Source organism: Arachis hypogaea, chromosome 2 (genome assembly GCF_003086295.3).
Source record: "Arachis hypogaea cultivar Tifrunner chromosome 2, arahy.Tifrunner.gnm2.J5K5, whole genome shotgun sequence".
Taxonomy (NCBI): domain Eukaryota; kingdom Viridiplantae; phylum Streptophyta; class Magnoliopsida; order Fabales; family Fabaceae; genus Arachis; species Arachis hypogaea.
Genome location: NC_092037.1, coordinates 69391088 through 69412836, shown reverse-complemented (window position 1 = coordinate 69412836; position 21749 = coordinate 69391088). Strand labels below are relative to the sequence as shown.

At 34.5% G+C, this 21749-nt stretch overlaps 1 protein-coding gene across 2 annotated transcripts; it reads right to left on the bottom strand.

The window, feature by feature from the left end:
• Positions 1 to 17456: 17456 nt before the first annotated feature.
• LOC112747431 (single-stranded DNA-binding protein, mitochondrial) lies at positions 17457 to 21519 on the bottom strand. Of its 2 annotated transcripts, none has more exons than XM_025795439.3 (7): positions 21205 to 21519; positions 19935 to 20014; positions 19285 to 19493; positions 18607 to 18815; positions 18425 to 18525; positions 17858 to 17917; positions 17457 to 17759 (listed from the first exon to the last, which is right to left on the bottom strand). In XM_025795439.3, the coding sequence occupies exons 2-7, from the start codon at positions 19999 to 20001 to the stop codon at positions 17743 to 17745; spliced, it is 663 nt and encodes a 220-aa protein (XP_025651224.1). In that variant the 5' UTR covers positions 20002 to 20014; positions 21205 to 21519; the 3' UTR covers positions 17457 to 17742. The 2 variants fall into 2 exon arrangements, with proteins under 2 accessions (XP_025651224.1, XP_025651233.1); XM_025795448.3 differs by having other exon boundaries at positions 19285 to 19490; positions 21205 to 21513.
• Between the last annotated feature and the right edge of the window lie 230 nt (positions 21520 to 21749).

Here is a 21749-nt window from a genome sequence, read left to right as displayed (position 1 = left end):
AAGCCTATTGCTCAGTATTTAAAAAATCCCAGTATGTCAGTCGAAAGGAAAATAAAGTTACAGGCGATGAATTTCGTTATAATGGCGGACGAGTTATATAAATAAGGGATCGATGGAAGTTTGATGAGATGTTTAGGCCAAGATGATCAAAACATCGCTCTGGGCGAAGTTCATAATGGGATATGTCGTGCCCATTAAGCTGGAAAAAAAGATGAAATAGGTGTTATATCGCAATCATGTGTATTGGCCATCTATGATAAAAGATTGCATCGATTATGTAAAGGCATGTCAAGAATGCCAAAAACATGGCTCGATACAATAGATCCTAGCGTCTGAGTTGCATTCGATAATAAAGCCATGACCATTCAGAGGATGGGCGTTGGATTTGATTGGTTTAATTCATCATCCTTCATCAAAACAGCACAAGTTTATCTTGGTGACAATTGATTATTTCACAAAATGGATAGAGGCAGTTCCCCTGATAGAAGTTGGTCAAGGTGAAATAATCGACTTTATTGAAGAGTATATTATACATCGATTTGGAATTCCTCAAACGTTAAGTACTGACCAAGGAACTATATTTACTGGTCAACGAATTAAAAGTTTTGCAGCCTCGAGGAGTATCAATATGATTACTTCGACTCTTTATTATGCGCAGGCTAAAGGACAAGTGGAGGCAGCCAATAAGATCCTGATAAGTTTGATAAAAAAAAATATATCAGAAATAAGCCTCGAACATGTCCTGAGACCTTAAGCCAGGTATTATAGGCTTATCAAAATTCACCAAGAAGGTCAACGGGTACTTCACCCTATAAATTAGTTTATGGACATGATGCAGTGTTGCCATTGGAATTAATTTAAATATTTTGAGGGTGTCAAAGCAAAGTAACCTACTAGTTGATGATTATTGGAACGTGATGTTTGATGAATTAAATGAGTTAGATTCGGAGCGAATATTGGCACTTGAGAATATCATTCCACAAAAAGAGAGTATTGCTCGAAGTTATAATCGTCGAATCAGAAAAAAATCTTTCAGTATGGGCGAATTGGTTTTGAAAGTTATTTTACCAATGGAAAAGAAATCGAAATTTCTTGGCAAATAGTCCTATGCATGGGAAGGTTCTTTTCATGTGATAAGAACATATTCTGGAAATGGGTATCAGATAAAGGATATCGAGTCAGAAAAAATAGTCAACTCGATTAATGGAAAGTATTTGAAACAATATTACTGTTGGCTAAATTAAAGTTAAAACATGCAAAAGTCCAGAGAAGTTAAAATTATTACATAAAGACAGAAAAGAAGAGATTCAAGGTGCTAAGAGTTTTGCCAAGTCTGAACGAAGCTTTGCTCTTTTGTTGTCTAAACTTGAGAGTGTTTCAATGTGCTTGAATTTTTCAAATTGGACCTGCTCAAATTGTTTCTCGTACTTTTCTTGTTTGGTCTCAATGGAGACAATTTCTTAAATGATCTGGTGTTGCTCTTGCTGAGCAGTAGTCAGAGGTGCACTTATCTCGGCCCGCCTTTAACGTACTTTAGCAAGTTTTTCATTGATCTGGGCTAGTTCTGCTTCCATTTTCATTTCTTCCTTGTCATAAAAGGCTTGGACAGAAATAGCATGGGTGATTCTCAGGTCAAATTCTTCACGAGAAGCTTTTTTCAGTTGAAGAGCAGAAGCACATTTGTTTATTTCAGTTTTGATTTTAGCCTCTTTGTTTTTGATGTCTTGGAGTTGATATTGGGAGGCTACACTATCATTGGCAAGCTCTTTGAATTGTTAAACTATGACAGAATAAGGAGTAGAGCCTGGGAAAGTGAAGGTAGAATTAAAAAAATTAGTTAAAAGCTGGTTAAGGGGAATTTCCTTGATCCATGCAATAGGAGAATGATCCAAAAGTTTGAGAAGTGATCGGAGCTGCTCTCGAGTATCAGCATCCAACTCGAAGAACGGACCGGATAAGGAAAGTCTAGAGAGTGTTGGAGAAGGAACATGCACTTCATCCTTTTGAATAACTCGATTTAAAACAGAAATCAGATTGGCCAATGTGGCATTAGTAGGCGTGGTAGAAGCTCCTGAGTTTCCAAAACCTGATCCAGGGGGAGTTTGGAATTCAGCCTGTTGAGGAGGGCTAGAGAACCCTTGAGGAGTTTCCAAGAGTTTAGACCGAGATGAGTCTGAATTTGTTGTCTCAACAACTTGAGAGACAGAATCAGAGTCTAGAGCTATTCGGTCCTCGGCAGAAATTACAGCTTGATTATTTGAAAAATTTGACTCAAGTATCTGGGTGTTTGTTGGAGAATGCTGCAAAGAATCCAGTGTCAGATCAACTACTTGTGTTTCATTGGACGTGGAAAAATAGTCTGGAGTGGTTGCGTAGATTCTGTGGCTTGAATCGAGTCATAGGATGTGGAATGTCCTGGGTCAGGCTATTGTTGTTGGGGTGGCTGATCAAGTGCAGTAGGAGATACAATTAAATGTGCAGCAGCAGAAGGCTGAATATAAAAGGTACACGATCATAAGTTAAAATTTGTTTAACTTAAAATAAAACATGTATAGAGATGACTGCATTACCAGGATATGTCTTGGTTTTTGAACTAATCGATGGCCAGGATCTGAGTCATCTGTATCCTCTGATTGGGGAGAAGCAGCAAAAATATTTCGAATGTTCTGTTCACTCCCATCAGAACTTTCGCTTGATGGCTGCAAATGTAACTGGTAAAGAAATTAAGTGTTAATATAAATATTTGGGTTATCAAAAGAGGTTAGTTTAAAGTACATGGTTTTAAGTAAGTTAGTAAATGATAATAGTTACCTTTGGAAGTCTTGGTTGGAGTCTTTCGACTTTTATGTGGTGGTTGTCGAGAAGAGGCTGTAACATCAGTTTTTCTTTTTTGGGTTCTTTTGGGAGAACCCTTAGTAGCGGGGTCTGTTCGAATGGCAGATTGCTGAATTACCTCTAAAGTACGATTGTACGTAAAGTAATAGGTAGTCCACCATTCGAGATAAGATTTAGTGATATAAGAGCTACGGTCATAAACAAGGAAATTGAAATGATCCTTGTGTTGGTGATTTGTTGCAATGAGAAAATCAAAGTCACGTTGAGAAAATAGAGTAATCTGGCAAAGTGGCTTGTTGTTCTGAGGAAAAGGGGTTGGAATGGCCTGTGAAAATCCCAGTTGTCTGGCTGTAAAATGAGGAGCATATAAGGTCACCCTGAATTTTTATTTTTTGTGCTGGGATAACCCTATAGGGATTGCTTGAACAGTTAGTAGATTGGCTCAGTTTCGATTGGCCAGTTCATTTTTCTCTGTATCATGTGGAAAAAGTAAGCGATCAAGCCATGTAGGTCCACGATTTCGGCGCAAAAAAGAGGCGAAATTGAGATTTTCATTATCAAAATTTTTGCAGGAATGGAAGAGAGAAAAAATAACCCAGAATTAGTCTTCATCTGATTGTGTGTTTGGGAAGTTGGATTTATAATAAGCTAATCGAAAACCTTTGATATGCTGTTTATCAGTACCACTACTTCCAGGTTTTGTCATAAATTTTTCAAATATGGCATTGAGCCATAATTGGAGAAGCCAAAGAAAGTCACCTGTACTGATCATACTGTTGTTTTGGAGACAATGAACAAAGTGATTAAGTTCTTCAAAGACATGCCCTAGGAGAAGTTTGGCCAAGTTAAGAACTTTCTTTTCGTGAAGTAGAACAGTCAAGGGTAGAAAGAGCTTTGACATCTGGACGCTTCGAGAACAAAAAAGGACTGCGTTCAGCCAATAGAACAAAAAGGCTACATGTTCATTATCTGTAACTTCAGTGCCTTCTTCTCCCATGTTGTTAGCAATGAAGTCACTATAGGAATTGGACAAGGTAACATCGTACTGGCGCTCAGGCTGCATGTTAGGGACACAGTCTGGAGAGTTTATTAGGAGCCCTGTGATAGCGGCTACATCCAAAAGGGATATTTCGATCATTCCACAAGAAAGATGGAAGTTGTTAGTTGTTCTACTCCAGAAATAAGTCACAGCTCCAATTATCCAAGGAAGTGTTGTCAATAAGAAATGGGAGAGCCTCAATAGTTCTTGTTCCTAGAGTCCCCCAATCAGCATTCTTTGTAGGTTCAAGGCGTTGGTACTAGGCTGTAAAATCAAACCATCGAGGGTTAATCTTTGGATTATTTCTGAAAGGTTTTTGGTTAATAAACTGGGAGATGTTAAAAGCTTAGTTAGTCAACAAGTCTTCCCCTTCAGCATTGGGGAAGAAAGGAAGTTTTTTGTTGGCCCTCTCTACGGATTCAATCAGTCTGAGGAAACAGTGAGTGTCTGCACCCACTGTGAAGGGGATTAAGAATCTGGTATCATCAAATTGCAGTTGAGGATCGTCAATAACTTTATCATTGACTTGATTTAGAATGCGAAGGAATGGTGGAGTTGGTGGTGTTATTGCATGGCCTTTACCCTTGTTTTGGGGAGCAGCATGCGAAGAGGAACCAGCCATTGTCAAATAGAGATAAAGGGGTAAAAATTTGAAAATTTTTGTAAGAAGGATTAATGTAAGAAATGTGCAGAGAACAATGCGTTCAAGAGAAAATTTGAGCCCAGATGAGATTAGTGAATTTAAAGCATTACTGTGGCTGTTACTATAGAAGGAATGCGAATAGGGGTAACTTCGCAAGGAAGATGAAATGGAAGAAAGAGAAAGCACGAGTCTCAAAAAACGTGTCAAGTGGGTCAGTATTAATGGAAAGTTAAATAATAATTATTGCTGATTTAAAAACCAAAATTTGAATTTGGATTAAGTGTTTTATTCTCCCATAATGTTATCGAAGAAAAACACATTAATTCAAAGGGGCAATTTGTTGATCGAAAAATGTTTTTGATCAAGAAATATTATTTGAAGTGGTGAAAATATCAAAGGCATAGGTGGTTTTCTAAAAGATGCACGTGCAAGCATTAAATGAAGGTTTTCGACACGGGTTCGATTTCATAACTTTTCGATAAATCGAGCAAGTTGAATCGAACTGGGTACTCGAGTTAGCTGATCGAAATAAGTTATTCGAATAAGTGATTCGAGTAATTGTGGTAGTGCAGAAGTTAGAGGCTTCCATTACGCAAGGAAATCGCGGGAAGCATTTAAGCGGGAACGGTTACCAAAAAGAATACATTCAAGGCCGTAATCTTGTAATTAATTGTAGTTACTTGTCAGTTACCAAAAGTGGATTATAAATACTAGGAAGTCTTAGGGAATTAGGGTTGGAACTTCGAACTCTAAAAAAAACACTCAAGTACACTTACATCCCAGGAATTTCCTGAGTCTGTGATCGAGTAATCTTTTCTGTAGGGTTCCTTCCATATCTTTTCATTCTTTCACTTTATTTTTGTGGAAACTTTATCTTTTCAAGTAAATTTACCTTTCAAGCATTCTTTGCCCTCTTTATTCAATTTATTCATTTCTACACTTTAAATTTTCATGTCAAAGTCCTTTGACTCAGTCAAAGGCATCTTATTGTTTTCTTTTAATTTCAACACAAATCTTTTCTTATTTTTAAGTATGCTTTTTCTTCAAAAGTTTTATTCTCTTATTTCTATCTTTAACTTATAAATTTTTATTTATTTTCATTCTCAATCCCCGTCTAATCGAGGATGCTTTGATGCACTTTTAGAAACTGATATTTGCAAAGAGGAGTAGATTTTGCTTCCAAATCATTAGATATCGAACCATCATCGATTTGCTAAAAATCGACAAAATAGATATGATATAAGAATTAAATTAAAAAAAAGTATACAAATATAATTAAAAATTTGATAAAATCATAAGAGAGACAAATTAATTAAACCTTTATTTTATTTCTAAAAAAAAGGACATGAAAATGAAAAAGAAAAGCAAGCAAGAAGAGAAAGAGAGTCAATAAGTGAAATTAAAGAAGCAAACAAAAGTAAACAGAACACATCCGTGAATGGGCATTGGGGTTCTCCAAAAGGTTTTTCACCCCTTTTTTGGCAAGAAAATCAATCAGGGAAGAAAATAATTAAAAGAAAATAGAACACATTGGTCCCATCGCCGTATTGTTTCACTTTCACATGTTAATAGTTTTATTCATAATAAAACAAAATATTCAATGATATCTTCAGTATAGAAAAGTCCCTTTATTTCTCTCAGCTTACTTTTGTGGGAGTGAAAATAGTGTTAAAACTACTTAAAGGTTATAATTATTTATTTTAACTTAACGAGAATTGTTCATAAAGTATTTTTTCTGCGATCAAATTCGTTAAATAAATAAATCTAATCAACAATCATTGATGTCTTCTACTTTTGCCAATTCAATAGTCTATTCGGTTTTTAGAACTCTAAATATCGAAGGCGTCAAAACTGTTATTCTATAGGATGGTATCAATATTTTGTTATTCTATAGGTTTGTTTAGGGTATCAATATTTTGGTATAATTAACTTTAAATATAGTTATTAGCATTTAAAATAGTTTTTACCACAATTTATTAGTTTATATATAATTTAGAGAGTTAATGATTTTAAGGTGTATGATTCATATGATGTGTAATTTAAATATTTGTATCTGTCGTACATATTTGTTTTGCACCAATAATAATTTAATAGAAAAGTTCTTCATAAAAAAAAATAATTTTGTTAAATGGGAATCGCGTTAGTAATTTTGGAGTGCTAATATCACTCCAAAATATCACTTCTGCTCTCCTGTTACTAACCAAAAGAAGATATTTTAATATTATTTATAAATATTATGAGTTTTCAATTATAATCTTCCGTATAAAATGTTTCCTGTAGGTTGTAGCTAGAAAGTACACTAAATAAATTAATTAGACATTATTCATCATTCTTACAATTATTCAATTGCATGTAGTAGTAGCTAACTAAAAGATGCTGCGAAAGAAACTAGTGTTGCCAACTTGTTTCTAAGCTCAGTTTCTAGTTTCTTTAAGATTGAAATCAGTTAAAATAAAAGGTTCAATATACTTACTGAAAGTGGGAACTTGAGTAATTCAGAAATTTGTATGGATCCTTGACTATGAACAACAATACGTGAAGAATGAATTTTTACCTAATTCTGAAGTTATCGTTCTTAATTCTAAAGGAATAGAGGATTATTTAGAATAATCTCAATTATAGATAGAATAAGAGTTAAGAAAAAATCTAAAGAGAAAAAAAAAACAAGTTGAGTGAGTATCTCCAAAATAAAAATTCTATACAGGAATTATATATTATTAACTCATTCTTTATAGTGTCCTAAAATTTTAAACTTTTCTCCTAGAAAAGGGTCTTTTGAGTTGTTTATTAGCTTGTCCTATCATATAGTATCATATTATATGTTAGAATATTATTAGGATCAATTAGTATTATTTAGTACATCTAAATATTTATTATAGGAGATTACGTCCTTATTATTACGATTCTTACGATTCTTTTAGTACCTATAAATATCCTTTCATACAACTTGAGTAGATAATTTGAACACACTCAATAATATACCATCATTTTTCCAGTTTAGTCTCTTGTTTCTAACATGGTATCAGAGCCATGGTATCCTCCTTGAAGAGGATAGGTTGTTTCCCTTGCGGTGAAATCACTGTACCTTTTGTATTTTTTTTTTCTATGACATTCTTCTTTTCCTTTTGTCACTCCTTTGATACTTTTTCACCTCACCGAATAGCCTATTCTCTCCGTCTTGTATCTTTTCGAGTCGAATGATCAAACACCAATGTCATTCGCTGTTTTCCTATTCTCATGAAAAAATCATATAGTTTTCGCTTTCTTCCGGCAGTTCCGTGTGCGTTCTTTCGCAGCAGTTTCGTGTGCGTTCTCTCGTGACAGTTCTATATGCGTTCTCTCGTGGCATTCCCTCTGCGTTCTCTCGTGGCATTCCCTCTGTGTTTTCTCGTGGCAGTTCTGTCTGCATTCTCTCGTGGCAGTTCCATCTGTGTTCTCTCGTGGCAGTTCCGTCTGCCTTCTCTCGTGGCAGTTCCGTCTGCCTTCTCTCGTGGCAGTCCCGTCTGCGTTTTCTCGTGACAGTTACGTCAGCCTTCTCTCGTGGCAGTTTCGTCTGTGTTTTCTTGTGGCAGTTCCGTCTGCGTTTCTTTCTGGCAGTTCCGTCTGCGTTTTCCTCGGATAGCGGCAGTTCCATCTGCGCTTCCTTCAGACAAGCGGCAGTTCCGTCTGCGCTTCCTTCAGACTAGCGGCAGTTCCGTCTGCGCTTCCTTCTGACAGTTTCGTCTGCACCCGTTTTATCAATTTATGCAGTTTTTTTCTCTTTATTTCGTTGTTTTAAATAAGTTTCAAACTCAAGTTGTCACTTGAGTTTGAGGGGGGATGTTAGAATATTATTAGGATCAATTAGTATTATTTAGTACATCTAAATATTTATTATAGGAGATTACGTCCTTATTATTACGATTCTTTTAGTACCTATAAATATCCTTTCATATTGTATCATTCCAGACAACTTGAGTAGATAACTTGAACACACTCAATAATATACCATCATTTTTCCAGTTTAGTCTCTTGTTTCTAACATTATATATTATATGAGATGCTAATCTAATAAGTTGATATTTTAGTTTATTTCTCCTTATAATGTTATGGTAATGAAGGTTTTCAAGTGAGTTGAGAAAAGAAATTAAATTAATAAATCATTTTTAAAGATTATGAAGTAGATTGATAAATCAAGAGGTTATTTGTGATTTTGTCTTCTGATTATGTAAAATAAAAAGTGCATAAAATAGGGAAGAAGAAGAGTGACGTCTTGATATATTCTGATTCGGTTATAAAGTACAATGTGACTTATGTCCAATCTCTACTACAATAATAGTAGAATTTTTATTATAATCAAATATTACAATCACCAATTCCAAAAAATACATATTCTTGTAAATCATCTAAACTATTCCAAACTTAGTAAATTATTTAGGTGCTAACATGATCTAGTTAAGAGGAACCAATTCTTTATTTTTTGTATCTCTTAATATGAGCTTAAATCTAGACAATAAAAAAGTATGAGTACACTCAAAAACAAAGAAAGTAAGGGTTGTTTATATGGTTTGAAAATATGCATGAAAATAATTACTTCTTCCTTAAAAGAAAATATAAAGAGTTTGATTGCTTCTTTAAAGTTGGAATCATTCCTAATTTGATCAAACTAACTGTTGCACCTTTAATGCTCTTAGCCGTTGGCATTGAAGGGAGAACCTTTCCTTCTTTGTTCTTCAATAATAAGTGCAGCAACTTTCTCTCCATATATGACTCTCCATATATGAACTGATTCTTGCTTATAAATAATCAATCATGTGCTTGTTTTTGCTTAAATTATGGATTGCTTGATTGTGATTTTTGATTGTCAATCCATTAATATCTACAACACTTATAAAAAAAAGTATATTAGGATATTGTTAATTATGTTTGTCATCACAAGAAATCAAATCAATTCTTGATTTAACAATCTCTCCTTTAATGACAAACATGATTAAACTTCAAATTAAAAAGGGAGTATGAAATGACTTTCCTAATTTTCAGCAAGCTCCACTGTTAACAAGTCACCCACCAACAAAATAATAGTTTCATATTTACTTTCTTCCCATTTTGTCATCAAGAAGAAAAATTAAAAAAAAGGTACAAACATCAGTAATAACAGCGAAATGATGTGTAGAAGGCTAGAGGCATTTATAATTGATACAAGAATAAAATTCTTGTAAAATAGAACGAATTTTGAAATTGATTTGAAAAAGAAATTTTAAAAAGCAAATTTTTTAAATAAATAAGATGATGAACAATGCTACATGACTAGCAAATATTATATTTTTGGTCAGCATTCAGCAATAACTTGCACTCATATTTAAAGACGTTTTGCACATAGAAAATATATAATTTGCACCTATATTTACTAGAGTTTTGCACCCATAAATCAATATAATTTGCACCCATATTTTTTTAGAATTTATATACATAAATTAGTAACATGACAATTTAGTATGTGCTGGCCAAATAATAAAAAAAATGCTAAAAGTTGCTGGCTTCAAGAATTTCTCATAAGATGATTAATGCAAAAAAAAAAACTTTGAAAAAATATGTTTTAATGCAATAAGAAAATATTTTTGAAGTAAATACAGAGATCACATAATTATTCAAGAGATATAAAAGTGACAGCTTAATAAAAAAAACTTGTTCATTATTTGTCCAGAAAATCTTGTCTCGACCTAAGAGACAAAAACTCAAAAAATCTCGCCAGCTCAATAAAAACAGATCCGCAGTATCTTGTCCAGTGCTATTTCCAACTTTTATGTCATCTAAAATATCATCTTTACAATGGCTATGACCTTTTTTTGCCATCATCTTCGAAAGTTACAAATCTACCATCATATTCACTTAACTTGATAAAGAATGTAGTCTTTTTGGTCAAGTGCCTTAAACATCCACTATCAAAATATCACATATCCTTGCTCTTTTTTTGATGTAAGGCAAATCTACAATACTTTTAAGAAGTTTCAGGTATCTAAACTAACTTGTATTCTTTGATGTTAATTCTTCTTAGTTGCCTAAGATCATTATAATCATAAACAATATTATAAACATGATTACTAACTTTCTTTTTGTAAATAAAGCATTGAGGAGAAGTGACGAGTGCTAAACGCTAGTTTAGAAAATTCACAAATTTAAAGCTCAAGATTCGTTGTAGCTCTAAATTGGAATTCAACACTCTTTAAATTTTAGTGAAAAGATGTTACAAAGATTCAAAACAAAGACCGAGAGTTTAATCCCGAGTTAATATCCCTAAGAATCACAATCGAATGCTCAATCATTGGCTGTGAAAGAATCAGAAGTTTTGATCGTAATAAATGAAAATATAAATTTACTAGAAATTAAAGAGTAACTAATAACTAATGACAAGAGAAAATAAACTAAGAGCAATTAAGGTAATTGACTAGTAGAGGAAAGTAAATTCAATTGCTAAAAAGATCTTGGCAATTTTTGAGGGTTAAGGATCATTATCCTTGACACTAACCATAACATAATAATTACAAAAGACAAATCCAATTCATCAACCTCTACAAATTGAGGAATGTAACACCCTATCGCCCTAAGCCTTATCTCTAGAAAAGGACAACAAGACGCCACGACAGTTCTAAAACTCATATAATTGTGTGTGTGTGTGTGTGTGTGTGTGGAATTACAAAGCGCAAAGCGTTTACACACGATAACTAAATGCATAGGCACGATAAAAACAGAACATAATATATACAACCTTGCATAAAGCTCAAGACACAAGGTAGTAGCTAATAGATAAACAAGTTATATAAATATACATAAGAGAACTAGTCACAGCCTGCGGAGGTCAGGCCGGCTAGCTCAAACAGACTACAACAGAGTTTTGAAGTTTAAAACAGCAACAACCTATCTCTCGAAGTTTTCAAAACACAAGCCTCTAAGGCAATAAAATATACAGTAATCAAAAGTGAGAGAAACCTACAAAAGTAAATTGAAATAAAAAGCTGAACCATCCTCCACTCTGTCACCATCCGCAAACTCACCGAGGTGAATTGTGATCTGCATCTGAAAAACAACAACATATGATATGAGAACCGGAGATTCTTAGTATGATAACAATGTCTATTATATAAGATATAAGGTTCTGGAACGCTAAAGACAATCCTAGAACTTCACATCGATACGATTATTCAAGCTTAATAATATATATATATATATTAAACCATAACTAGGGTAATCTAACTTAAAGAATTTCTAAACTAACAATCACCGCTGTCCCACAGCCTTCGCCAACCTACCTTCCGTGCGATCTTGTCGCCATCGCCTACCGATCCTCCTCAATGTCAGTAAAACACATTTAATGCAAACAAGTAAAGCACAAATAGTATACATATACAGCAGGTAAATCAACCAGCATTTAGGCATGTTGTTCAAATAAGTATAACTCAAGTAATCAAAGCAAGCAAGCATGTAGAAGATGCATATGATGAATGCCTATGCTATTTGGTTCGTGATATCACTTGTCGATTCAAAATTTCAACCCGACACATTTTCAGGATGTCGCCTTACTGTCACGCCAGGGATATAGTGCCCTGCTTAGTCTCAACACGTGGATATAGTGCCCGGTACACTTTTTCAGGTTATAGTGCCCAAGTTCACTCTTGCAAAAGAAATGTTATGCGAGTGGGATACTGCCTCAGTCCTTACATCTCAATGTAGGCGGGAGACTGTCTCGACCTCTATGTCGGTATCGCTACCTCGACAAGTGGGAGACTGCCATAGCCCTTACCCGAGACACATAGCGACTTACCAAAATAATATATGTTATGTGAGAAGGAGACTACCACAGCCCTCACATCCAAACATAGGCGGGAGACTGCCACAACCCCTACGATGGAGAACAAAGCACATCACAATCACATAATCAATCTCATAAATCACTACTCATATAACAAATTCGCTTATACTCGTCTCATTAACCATAATCATTCATTCCCAATTCTCAAGCTCCTCATCCATCCTCAATATCACAAGTTCATCATCAACTCGGCTCTCCCTCAGTTCACATAACAACTTCACTAACTGACATACCATGCCTAAGCTACCGTCTTCTAAACTCACTAACATAAAAAAATATCAATCTCAAATCATAAACCCATCTTACTAGTCTTAGGACCTAATTACTAGCCACAAGTCTTAATGAGAAGTTAAGAAATTTTGGAAAGTTAGAGAACTCTTAAAAGTAAAGAAAAATACATTTTCAGCAAAAATAAGGGGTCTCGTGTACGCATGCAATGTCTCGCGTACGCGAGTGCCACGTTTTTTTCCCATTCTGCATACGCGACACTTGCTCGTGTACGCAAGGGCACTAGACAGAGGCGAATGGCCGCGTATGCGAGCATAGGTCCACGTACACGAACCATAGTAGAAGTGGAAAATTTTTAAAGTTGTAGAAATCAAATTTTTGCACCTAACTTCCAACGTTCATAACTTCCTCTACAAAATTTTGTTTTCCTCAAACTTTATATCATTTTAAAGATCTTAAAATCATCTTCAATTTAAAATAAAATCCAATCAATTTCAAAAATTGAGACTCAAGTTATGATCCGCCGAAGTTAATCAAAAACAGATTTAATTCTCTAGTTTTTTCAAAACTTCCAAAACCAAACAAAACAAACCTAAACAAAATCACACCAAAACAACCCAAAATCTATATTAAACCTTATTCAACCATACCTCAATCTTACATCCATCTAAACCATTAAATTCCTCACTTAATCAATTCATGAAAACTTTAAATTCTCAACTTATTCAACAATTCTCTCTTAAATTCACCAATATCCACAATTATCAACCAAACCTCAATCATACCATATTTACCATATTTACACCGTTTCAAATCATTACTCATAACTATCATCAATCAAAAACAATATCAATAACCACTACCAATCCTCATCAACATCAAAAATCATCATCACTCATTATAATCATCAATATCCATCATCAATCATCATAAGCATTAATAGTCATTATCACTTATCATAATCAATACTCATACTCCACATACAATTATTTCAACCTTCATCATATTCATCATCAACATAACATTCACATCCAATCAAGCATATACCAATCCTATCTTAAAGGCTACTAGCCTAATGTTCACGAAACATTATATATTTCATAAAGGAAACCGAAATTATACCTTAGTTGATCCCAAAATGCACCAAACACCAAAACAAAGCCACCAAGCTTGATCCAAAAGCCTCAAACTAACTCCAATAAACACCAAAACTCAATCTAACATCATACAACATATCAACATCAAATCTAGGGTTCACAAAAACAACTAAACACAAGGGTTTAGTGAAACATTACCTTACCCAACGGCAAAGTCGCATCCACCAATGATGTTCTCTCTCTTCGTATTCCAATGATTGAGAAGGCTCATTCTTCCAAACTTTTGAGTCGAGGTGCTTTAGTCGAAGTAATCACTTGAGCCACCAATACCCAAGAAGCAGTGCATGAGTCCTCAGGTCTGGACCGGTGTCAAGAATATCTAAAACTCATGTTTAGGAGCTTGCTCTAGCTCTCCTTTGCTCTTATTTTGTTTAGTATTCTCGACTTACTTTGCTTTAGTGACAATGGTATTTTTTGAGATACTTACCATTTACATACATGGTTCGACTGCTATTTGTATCTCTTACTCCATACACATTGCCATCGAAAACTTTTTTCTATTTCAAAGGGTTCTTCCCATAAAGAAGACCATCTGCCTTTGACTTGCTCAGTCGGAAGTACTAATTAATTTCAATAATAAGTCACCAATTGCAATTTCTTTACCTTTTACTTTCAATTGTATGGCTTAGATATCATCTCTTTTTGTTTTATCATTCTGTCTAGCATCATGAATCAAACCAATTTGAAAACCATGTGAATGCATTCTTTGTCAAAGAAGAGGAAAAATATCTCATTTTCAAATATTTATTACCAGCTAACTCATCAATTTCGACTATATAGCGAGCTATGTACTCGATTGTCGACTCTCCACTCTCACCTGCAAACTTAGTAAGGGATTTAGGAGTTTTGACTCCCCTAGGGAGTTCGGCTACAAGACATAATGTGAAAAGGGATATATGAAATAGGGTTTATTTTAATCCCAATATTTAACCCTGCTCGATTCAAAATCTTTTTGACAGCTTGGGTTATATTCTCACCATAAGCTTAAGTAGCATTGTTTACTCTAGCCTCATTCAAAATTCTATTTGGATCATGTCCTCTATTTAACATTAGGGAAGGATTATTACCCTGTATTCCACCTATTGGTGGTATAAACGGTCGATTGACTACTCCTATAATATCATCGACACTCGAGTTATCTGCTCTATCCTTGCATTATTATTTTTCATTATAAGATTTAACATTGTAGCCATCTGTTGTGTAAGCATGTTAACCAAATCATGTTATCTTCAATTTATTGTCTAAACGCAGCCAATGATTTGACTGTGTTAGGAGACATTGTTCCGACAGAAACTTGTCTCGATATCTCTGGCAATATGAAAGCACGTCCTCCATCAACTGGTAACCTTACTGGGGTTGCCACTGTACCTTGTATCAAAACGATATTTGGCACTGCTATATTAGGTTGCAAAGACATAGGTATTGACCCTAAATATGAGAAATTATTCATTAAATATTGATAAGCATTATAATTTGCCATATTAGGATTTTAATTGGCTGGCATACCCACTGGAGGATATCTTATAGGAGGTGTAGGATTATACAAGGGATTATTCCTTATCATGATTGTACCTCCTATATATCCTATGTTAGGATTCTCCAATGATGGAGAGTAATTTAGAGGCAGTCCGTATGGAGGCCATGTACTGGGTACAATCGAAGGAACTCCTTCTATGATAACAAGGTTCGTCGTTCAACTTGATGGGCCAGCCTCTACCTCTTGGCCTCTTGTGTTTTTACCAGTGTTATTATTCGACGTATTTGTCGAAGTAGAGGCTCTATCAGTCATTATTAACTTGCCATTGCGTAATTGCATACAAAATTTGACACGTTACTTAACCCAATGTTCCACCGGGCGTGCTAATTTGTTTCACTTGATTTTTGGTAACCTAGACAAGGTGTCGAATCAAGCTTGTATTAAGATCTCAAGTATCGAGGAGCAGATACGACTCTTCTAAAAAAGAAAGGGCTCGATCCGGGAATTACTTAGCGTTCGTGCCAAAATGTTTGAGATGCTTGAATTATGGCAAATAATAAAGAATTGCAATAAAATAGATGAAACTTTAAAATTGTAATTTTTTTTGGGTAACTACTTTAATATTGTAATTGAAAGCAAGCAAAATGCTTGAAGAACAGAAGTAAAAATAAAATGCGTAAAGCAAATAAATGAAAAGAAACGGAAAAAGAAAATAAAAGAAAAAGCAAATAAAAGTGTTTTCGAAGAAGTTCCACAACTCTTATGAGTTTCTACTATTTATAGGCCATGGAGATGGTCTTGTCATAGAGCATGTTGTCCACTATCTCACTTCTTTATTTTTGCTACGACCTTACCTTGACCATAAAGAATCTTAACTCTCAAGTTTTGACATCCACGTCTTCCTTAATCTTCAAATCCCACGATTCTTCAACTTGCTCCTCAAATTTCGCACCTATGTCCTCCACTCAACTTGAAGATTTAGTAGCAAGGCTTGCTGCTAAAGGAAAGGTAATAACTATCTTTCAATTTCGACGTTCTTTGCACCATACCTGTTTCTACTTCTGTAGTCAAAACCATTGGCAATCGAAGTGTCTTCTTATCAATAAAAATCCATTTTTTGTCCCAACATATATATATATATATATATATATATATATATATATATATATATATATATATATATATATATATATATATATATATATGCCGACTTGATACAAATCACAATGAGATGGATCAAATATAGTTTAGGTTTAAATATGAAGAGAAAAGGACAAATAGGTCCCTGACCTTTTGTCCCATGGACATTTTCGTCCCTGACTACTGAAAAATACTTTTAAATCCCTGACCTTCACAAAACTTGGACAGACAGTCCTTCCATCCAAATGTCTCCGTCAGGGACTGATCCGTCCAAATGCCTCCGTCAGGGATTGATCCGTCCAAGTTTTGTGATGGTCAGTGACTTAAAAGTATTTTTCAATGGTCAAGGACAAAAATATCCGCGAGACAAAAAGTCAGAGTCAGAGACCTATTTGTCCTTTTCTCAAATATGAAAGTTATAATCAAATGATAGAAACTATACGTACGTCAATTGAGTCAAGTGATTGATAAAAAGTATAAAAATAAGTCAGCACAAGTTTAGTATATTTATTCCATTGCTTTTTCAAATTAAATTACGATGTATGTAGAAGTAGAACCTCACTAACGAGTTACACCCATATTTTATATCATTCTCAGCAGCACCAAAAGTGACTACGCACAATTTCAATACAAAAACTGTTTTGCTCCACCGTTATATTTTGACTAGTGCATGATTATAACTTGGTCTTTTATATTAGGCCATGTTTTCTGAAAATGAGTAAATATGTAATTTCTACCACAGTATGTTCCTAGCATCTATTTACTCCTTAAATGAATTTTAAAATCAAAAGACCGTTGGCAAATTAAATATAACATTGCATTAGCTTCTGAAAGTTTTTTAACATCAAATAACTTGATGAAAGTCAAAATATGACATCACTTTTGACAATGAATGATGTAAATGACATCATATCATATACATCTTTTTAAGAACTAAATTGCATATTCACTCTTAAAATTTGGTCTCCCATTCTAATTATCCGGATATGAGTAACGCATAACACATGAAATAGAGCTTTCATAGACTAAATAAAACATTCACAGATAAACTTTTCGGGGTAAAAATATAGTAGATTCTAATTACACACGTGTAGACGTTAAGTGTTACTTGATTAGCATCATTCATATCCATGTTTACATGATTTGTTATAGGGGGGAAAAATTGTTCTTCTGCACTTTCCCATATATTAAAAGAATATGAGAAACTGAAATCCAGAACGCTGAAAGATAAAATAATAATAAACAAGGCTAAGCATTCTTTATATTGTTCATTAAAAATGCTGCTACTCACTACAGAGATGTGATTCTTACAAAGCACGTGCTTTCCATTCCATGAATAACATTTTCACCAAAATCTTTCCACTTTCCAGGTTTCTGCTAAAACAACCCTTCTCCTGCCAGCATGAATTGATTATGGCGTCAGACCAACGAAATGCAAATCAATGACAAAAAGTACAGACCGGAATATTGAACTATAGTTAAAAGGACTTACGCAATTCATCCAATGAATTTGTATCAATGCTCTCTCCTCCCTTTATGAGACGAAGTTTCCCTGGAGATAAAATAGAGGTAAAAGAACAGCCTGAGTTAGATAGGAGCTTGAGGGGAAAAATTAATAAAAATGAACATGAACACAAGGAACAATAACATTGAATGGCAGAATGCTTTCTTTTACCCATAAATTAACTAAATGATGAGTGAACCAAAATGCTCGTGATTGCTAGAATGAGAAAATTAACTGTAAATAAGCAATTAGCTTTCACTCATGATGATGAAACAAATATCTAAGATATGAGTTGGGTTAAATTTTGGATAAGCCATCCTTCTCCCAAGAAATTCCCCTCCTTTCTTTAATAAACATAAGCACTGTAGGTACTTTCTGAATGCCAGGAAGAGCCAGTGCACCCTATGGGGACCTAGCTTTCAGTCTTTCTTATCTAATCACCGACAGCATTTTATGTAAAAAAATAAAAAATAAAAACATAAAAAAAGGGAAAGGAAAAGAAAAAGATTAATGTACATGTGGGAGAACAATTGGGGAGAGAAAAGGTTGCCATACCATCACGTCGTACACATATCTCAGGAATGCTTTTGACTTCACCATTGATGCTATCATTATAAACTCTAGTCTCAATGTCACCCTCAACATAAACTGAAGAGCTGCAATGATGCTTCAAACATGAGCCAGAAACATTTACACCAAAATTCAAGTATCCTCTTTTATGCATACTTGATGCTTACTTTTTAGAAAGTTGTTGTACTGCATAGGCCCCAAGGATGTGATTATGCACAGCAATGCGATGCCATTGAGCAGGTCTTGGCATATCCACTTCTCTCGTGATTCTCTGGTCAGACATTCCCCCAGTCCCAACCGTAAAGATCGTTACATTCTTCCCATTCCTCAGTATCTTTTGTACAGGGCCTTGGCCAACTTTTCCACATATTATTGCCTAATTCAAACCATTCTTGTGATCAAATATTTGTATACAAAGTGCAACAGGAAAACATATCATTGATTGTCATTTTAAGCTCAGGAAGAATGACATAAATAAAAAAATGAATAAATAAAAAGAAACTATTCTAAGTTCTGGTAATTTTTCTTCGGCTTCAAAGACTCGATCTCCATTTAGTGAAGAACTCTCTTTAATTGGCTTCAGCACAATTATATTCAGAATCAATTCAATTTTTCATGCTTAAACATTACCAGCTTTAATAATACTTAAAAATTAATTCCCTCTTAAAACCTTGTATTGTGCAGAATTAAAACTTTAATGCAATCATAGCATTTCAAAGGCATCAAGTATATAATATCTGTGGATTAGGTTTTCTGCAGATACCAAACCAAAATTGCATCTCTAGCAATGTCTATAGTAATAAATAACAACCATAAACAATTAAACAATGAGTACCATCGGATACCTTGTGCACTCCCCGAAATCCCCAACCCCTCTTTGGATCCACACCCTGCAGTTCTAGATCGGGCTTGCTACCAAGAAAATCATCAAATTCATCATCCAGTTCTTCGTTCTTTCGATCATCATTAACCCTATCATTTAAGCCCTCATCATTGTCACTTTCAGTTAACAATGTTGAGTACCACTGTGTTCCCGTCCTCGTCATTCCAACTGCTGAAAATTCAATGAATAAAAATCACAGTTAAACATAATCTCAAGCAGCAAGCCAGTTTCCCCAGTGCATGTCGTCGAAATTCTCCTTTGAACAAACAAGATCAGCTCAAACATATTTAGTGGAAGTGCAACCTAAATAAGTCTGAGAAATCAAAACCAGGGATCAATTAAAAAAAAATCTAAGTCTAATTAATAAAAAGAAGCATGTGAAAACATTTTAGTTCATCCATTGGCCAATAAGAAAACATATGGCTTTAATTGTTCATTCATGAGTCTACCTTAGTAATCTTAGTGACTTCAAAATAAGGTTACGGCATAAAATGAGTAAGTGTGTTCTAGTAACGAGAACAACAAAAACCTATTCAAAGAGGTTACACACTTAAAGTGAAATAATAATAATAATAATAAAAGAATGGGGGAAATGGGAAGTGTAACACACACCATGGGAAGAGGAGCTCAGAGAAGAGATACGAAGATGCATCGCAAGTCTAACACCCAGCGAATTCATTTTCAGCAAAACCCTGCAAATAACAACAAAGAAGAAAAAGAAGAGAAGGTGGAGCAAGGGTTTAAACCATAGTTATCAGAACTGAACCGGTATTTGACCCGGTCATACAAGCGGGTCACAGGTTCGGCCGGTGGGTCACTAATTTACCCGGTTGACCCGGTCATAATAAAATAAGAAGTTAAAACTTAAAATGCATGTCTTTACAAACATATTAATAACAACCAAATATCAATTTTTAGACATAACTAATGATGCAAAAAGAGAATAAACTAATCACCAGTACAAAATACTTTTTCAATTTAAATTAATAAGAACAAGCAAAAGATAACACAGTCATTAAATCAAATCCAAGGAGTGATCTCAAAGCCAGCATCTATATTTTCATAGGATAAATTTGAAGCTTGACCAAGATTTCCTTCATTTTGATTTGCATCTATATCTACATTTGTGTACTTGTCACAAATCAATACCAAGAATAATTTCATAAAAGCAACTGAGTTGCGATGAAGACATGGGAACAACAACAGATTCATGGGAACAACAATTTGACTGAACAAACAGAGAGCATGAACAATTTTAAAATTCTAGCAAAAAACAACAAACAAAGAGCATGAGAACAACAATTTAACTGAACAATTTTATTCTGAGTTGCAAAGAGCATGAACCTCATTTTCAACAACAAATTCAACTATGATCATTTTTAGCAACAAATGATTTAGCATAAAAAAGATGATTTACAGATTTACAGCAACAAAAAATTTAGCTAAGTAATTATTTCTGCAAGACAACAACAGATTCAAGCTACAAAAAATTTAGCTAAGTGATTTTTTTCAACAAGACAGCAACAGATTCAAGGTTCAGTGATGATAATCAGGAAACAATTCAACTCAGTGGTGATTTCAGCAACAACAAAAAATTAGCTCAGTGATATTTTCAGCAACCAAGTCAAGGTGCAGAGATGAATTACAGCAACAAAATTGAGCAAGAAAGAACAGGGGAATTTGTTGGAACAAAAGATTTAGCTAAGTGATTATTTAAGCAAGACAACAATAAATTCAAGCTTCGGTGATGATAATCAGCAACAAATTCCACGCAGTGATGTTTTCCAGCAACAAAAAGATTTCCTCAGTGATACGTTCAGCAACAAATTCAACTTACAGCAATGAAATCGACACTGAAAGAACAGGGCCAAAGGAAGCTCACCTGCACAGGGACCGACGGTGAAGGAAGCTGATCGACTGAACTGACGGCGAAGCAAGAAGACGACGACCACCACCACCCGAGTGCTTGAGTGCGAAGCGAGCGCAGGGAAGGCGGCGACTGAGTGCGAGACCGAGAGAGAAGTGAGAGACCGGAGACGAGAGGTAAGACTGTGACAGAGCTTGAGCTTGAGGGAGAGAGAGACGAGAAAGAGACAAGAGAAGAGAGACGTTGAGGGCTGGGGCTGGGCTTGAGGTGATCACGTCAGATTAGGTTAGGGCATGACAGAGTGGGGGTCATGGAAACGACGCCGTTTTCAATTTTGTTTAAAAAAAATTAGTATTTATCCAAATTGGTCCAAAAAATATCTGAAAAAATTCGACCATACTTAGCTAAAACTTTTCATAATTTACTTCATTTACATCACTTAATAACAATATCTTATTCTCTTATTATTTTACTTATCATATTCTTATTAAAATGATATTAATTATAAAATCATATCTTTTTTATTAAGCATTTTTGTAATCAATACTTAATATTCTTTT

Coding starts and splice junctions, on each gene's coding strand:
- LOC112747431 (XM_025795439.3), bottom strand. CDS start 20,001: ATGAATTCGCTGGGTGTTAGACTTGCGATGCATCTTCGTATCTCTTCT. Junction 19,494..19,934: donor TCTGAGCTCCTCTTCCCATG/GTGTGTGTTACA, acceptor TTGAATTTTCAG/CAGTTGGAATGACGAGGACG. Junction 17,918..18,424: donor GATATGTGTACGACGTGATG/GTATGGCAACCT, acceptor TTTTATCTCCAG/GGAAACTTCGTCTCATAAAG.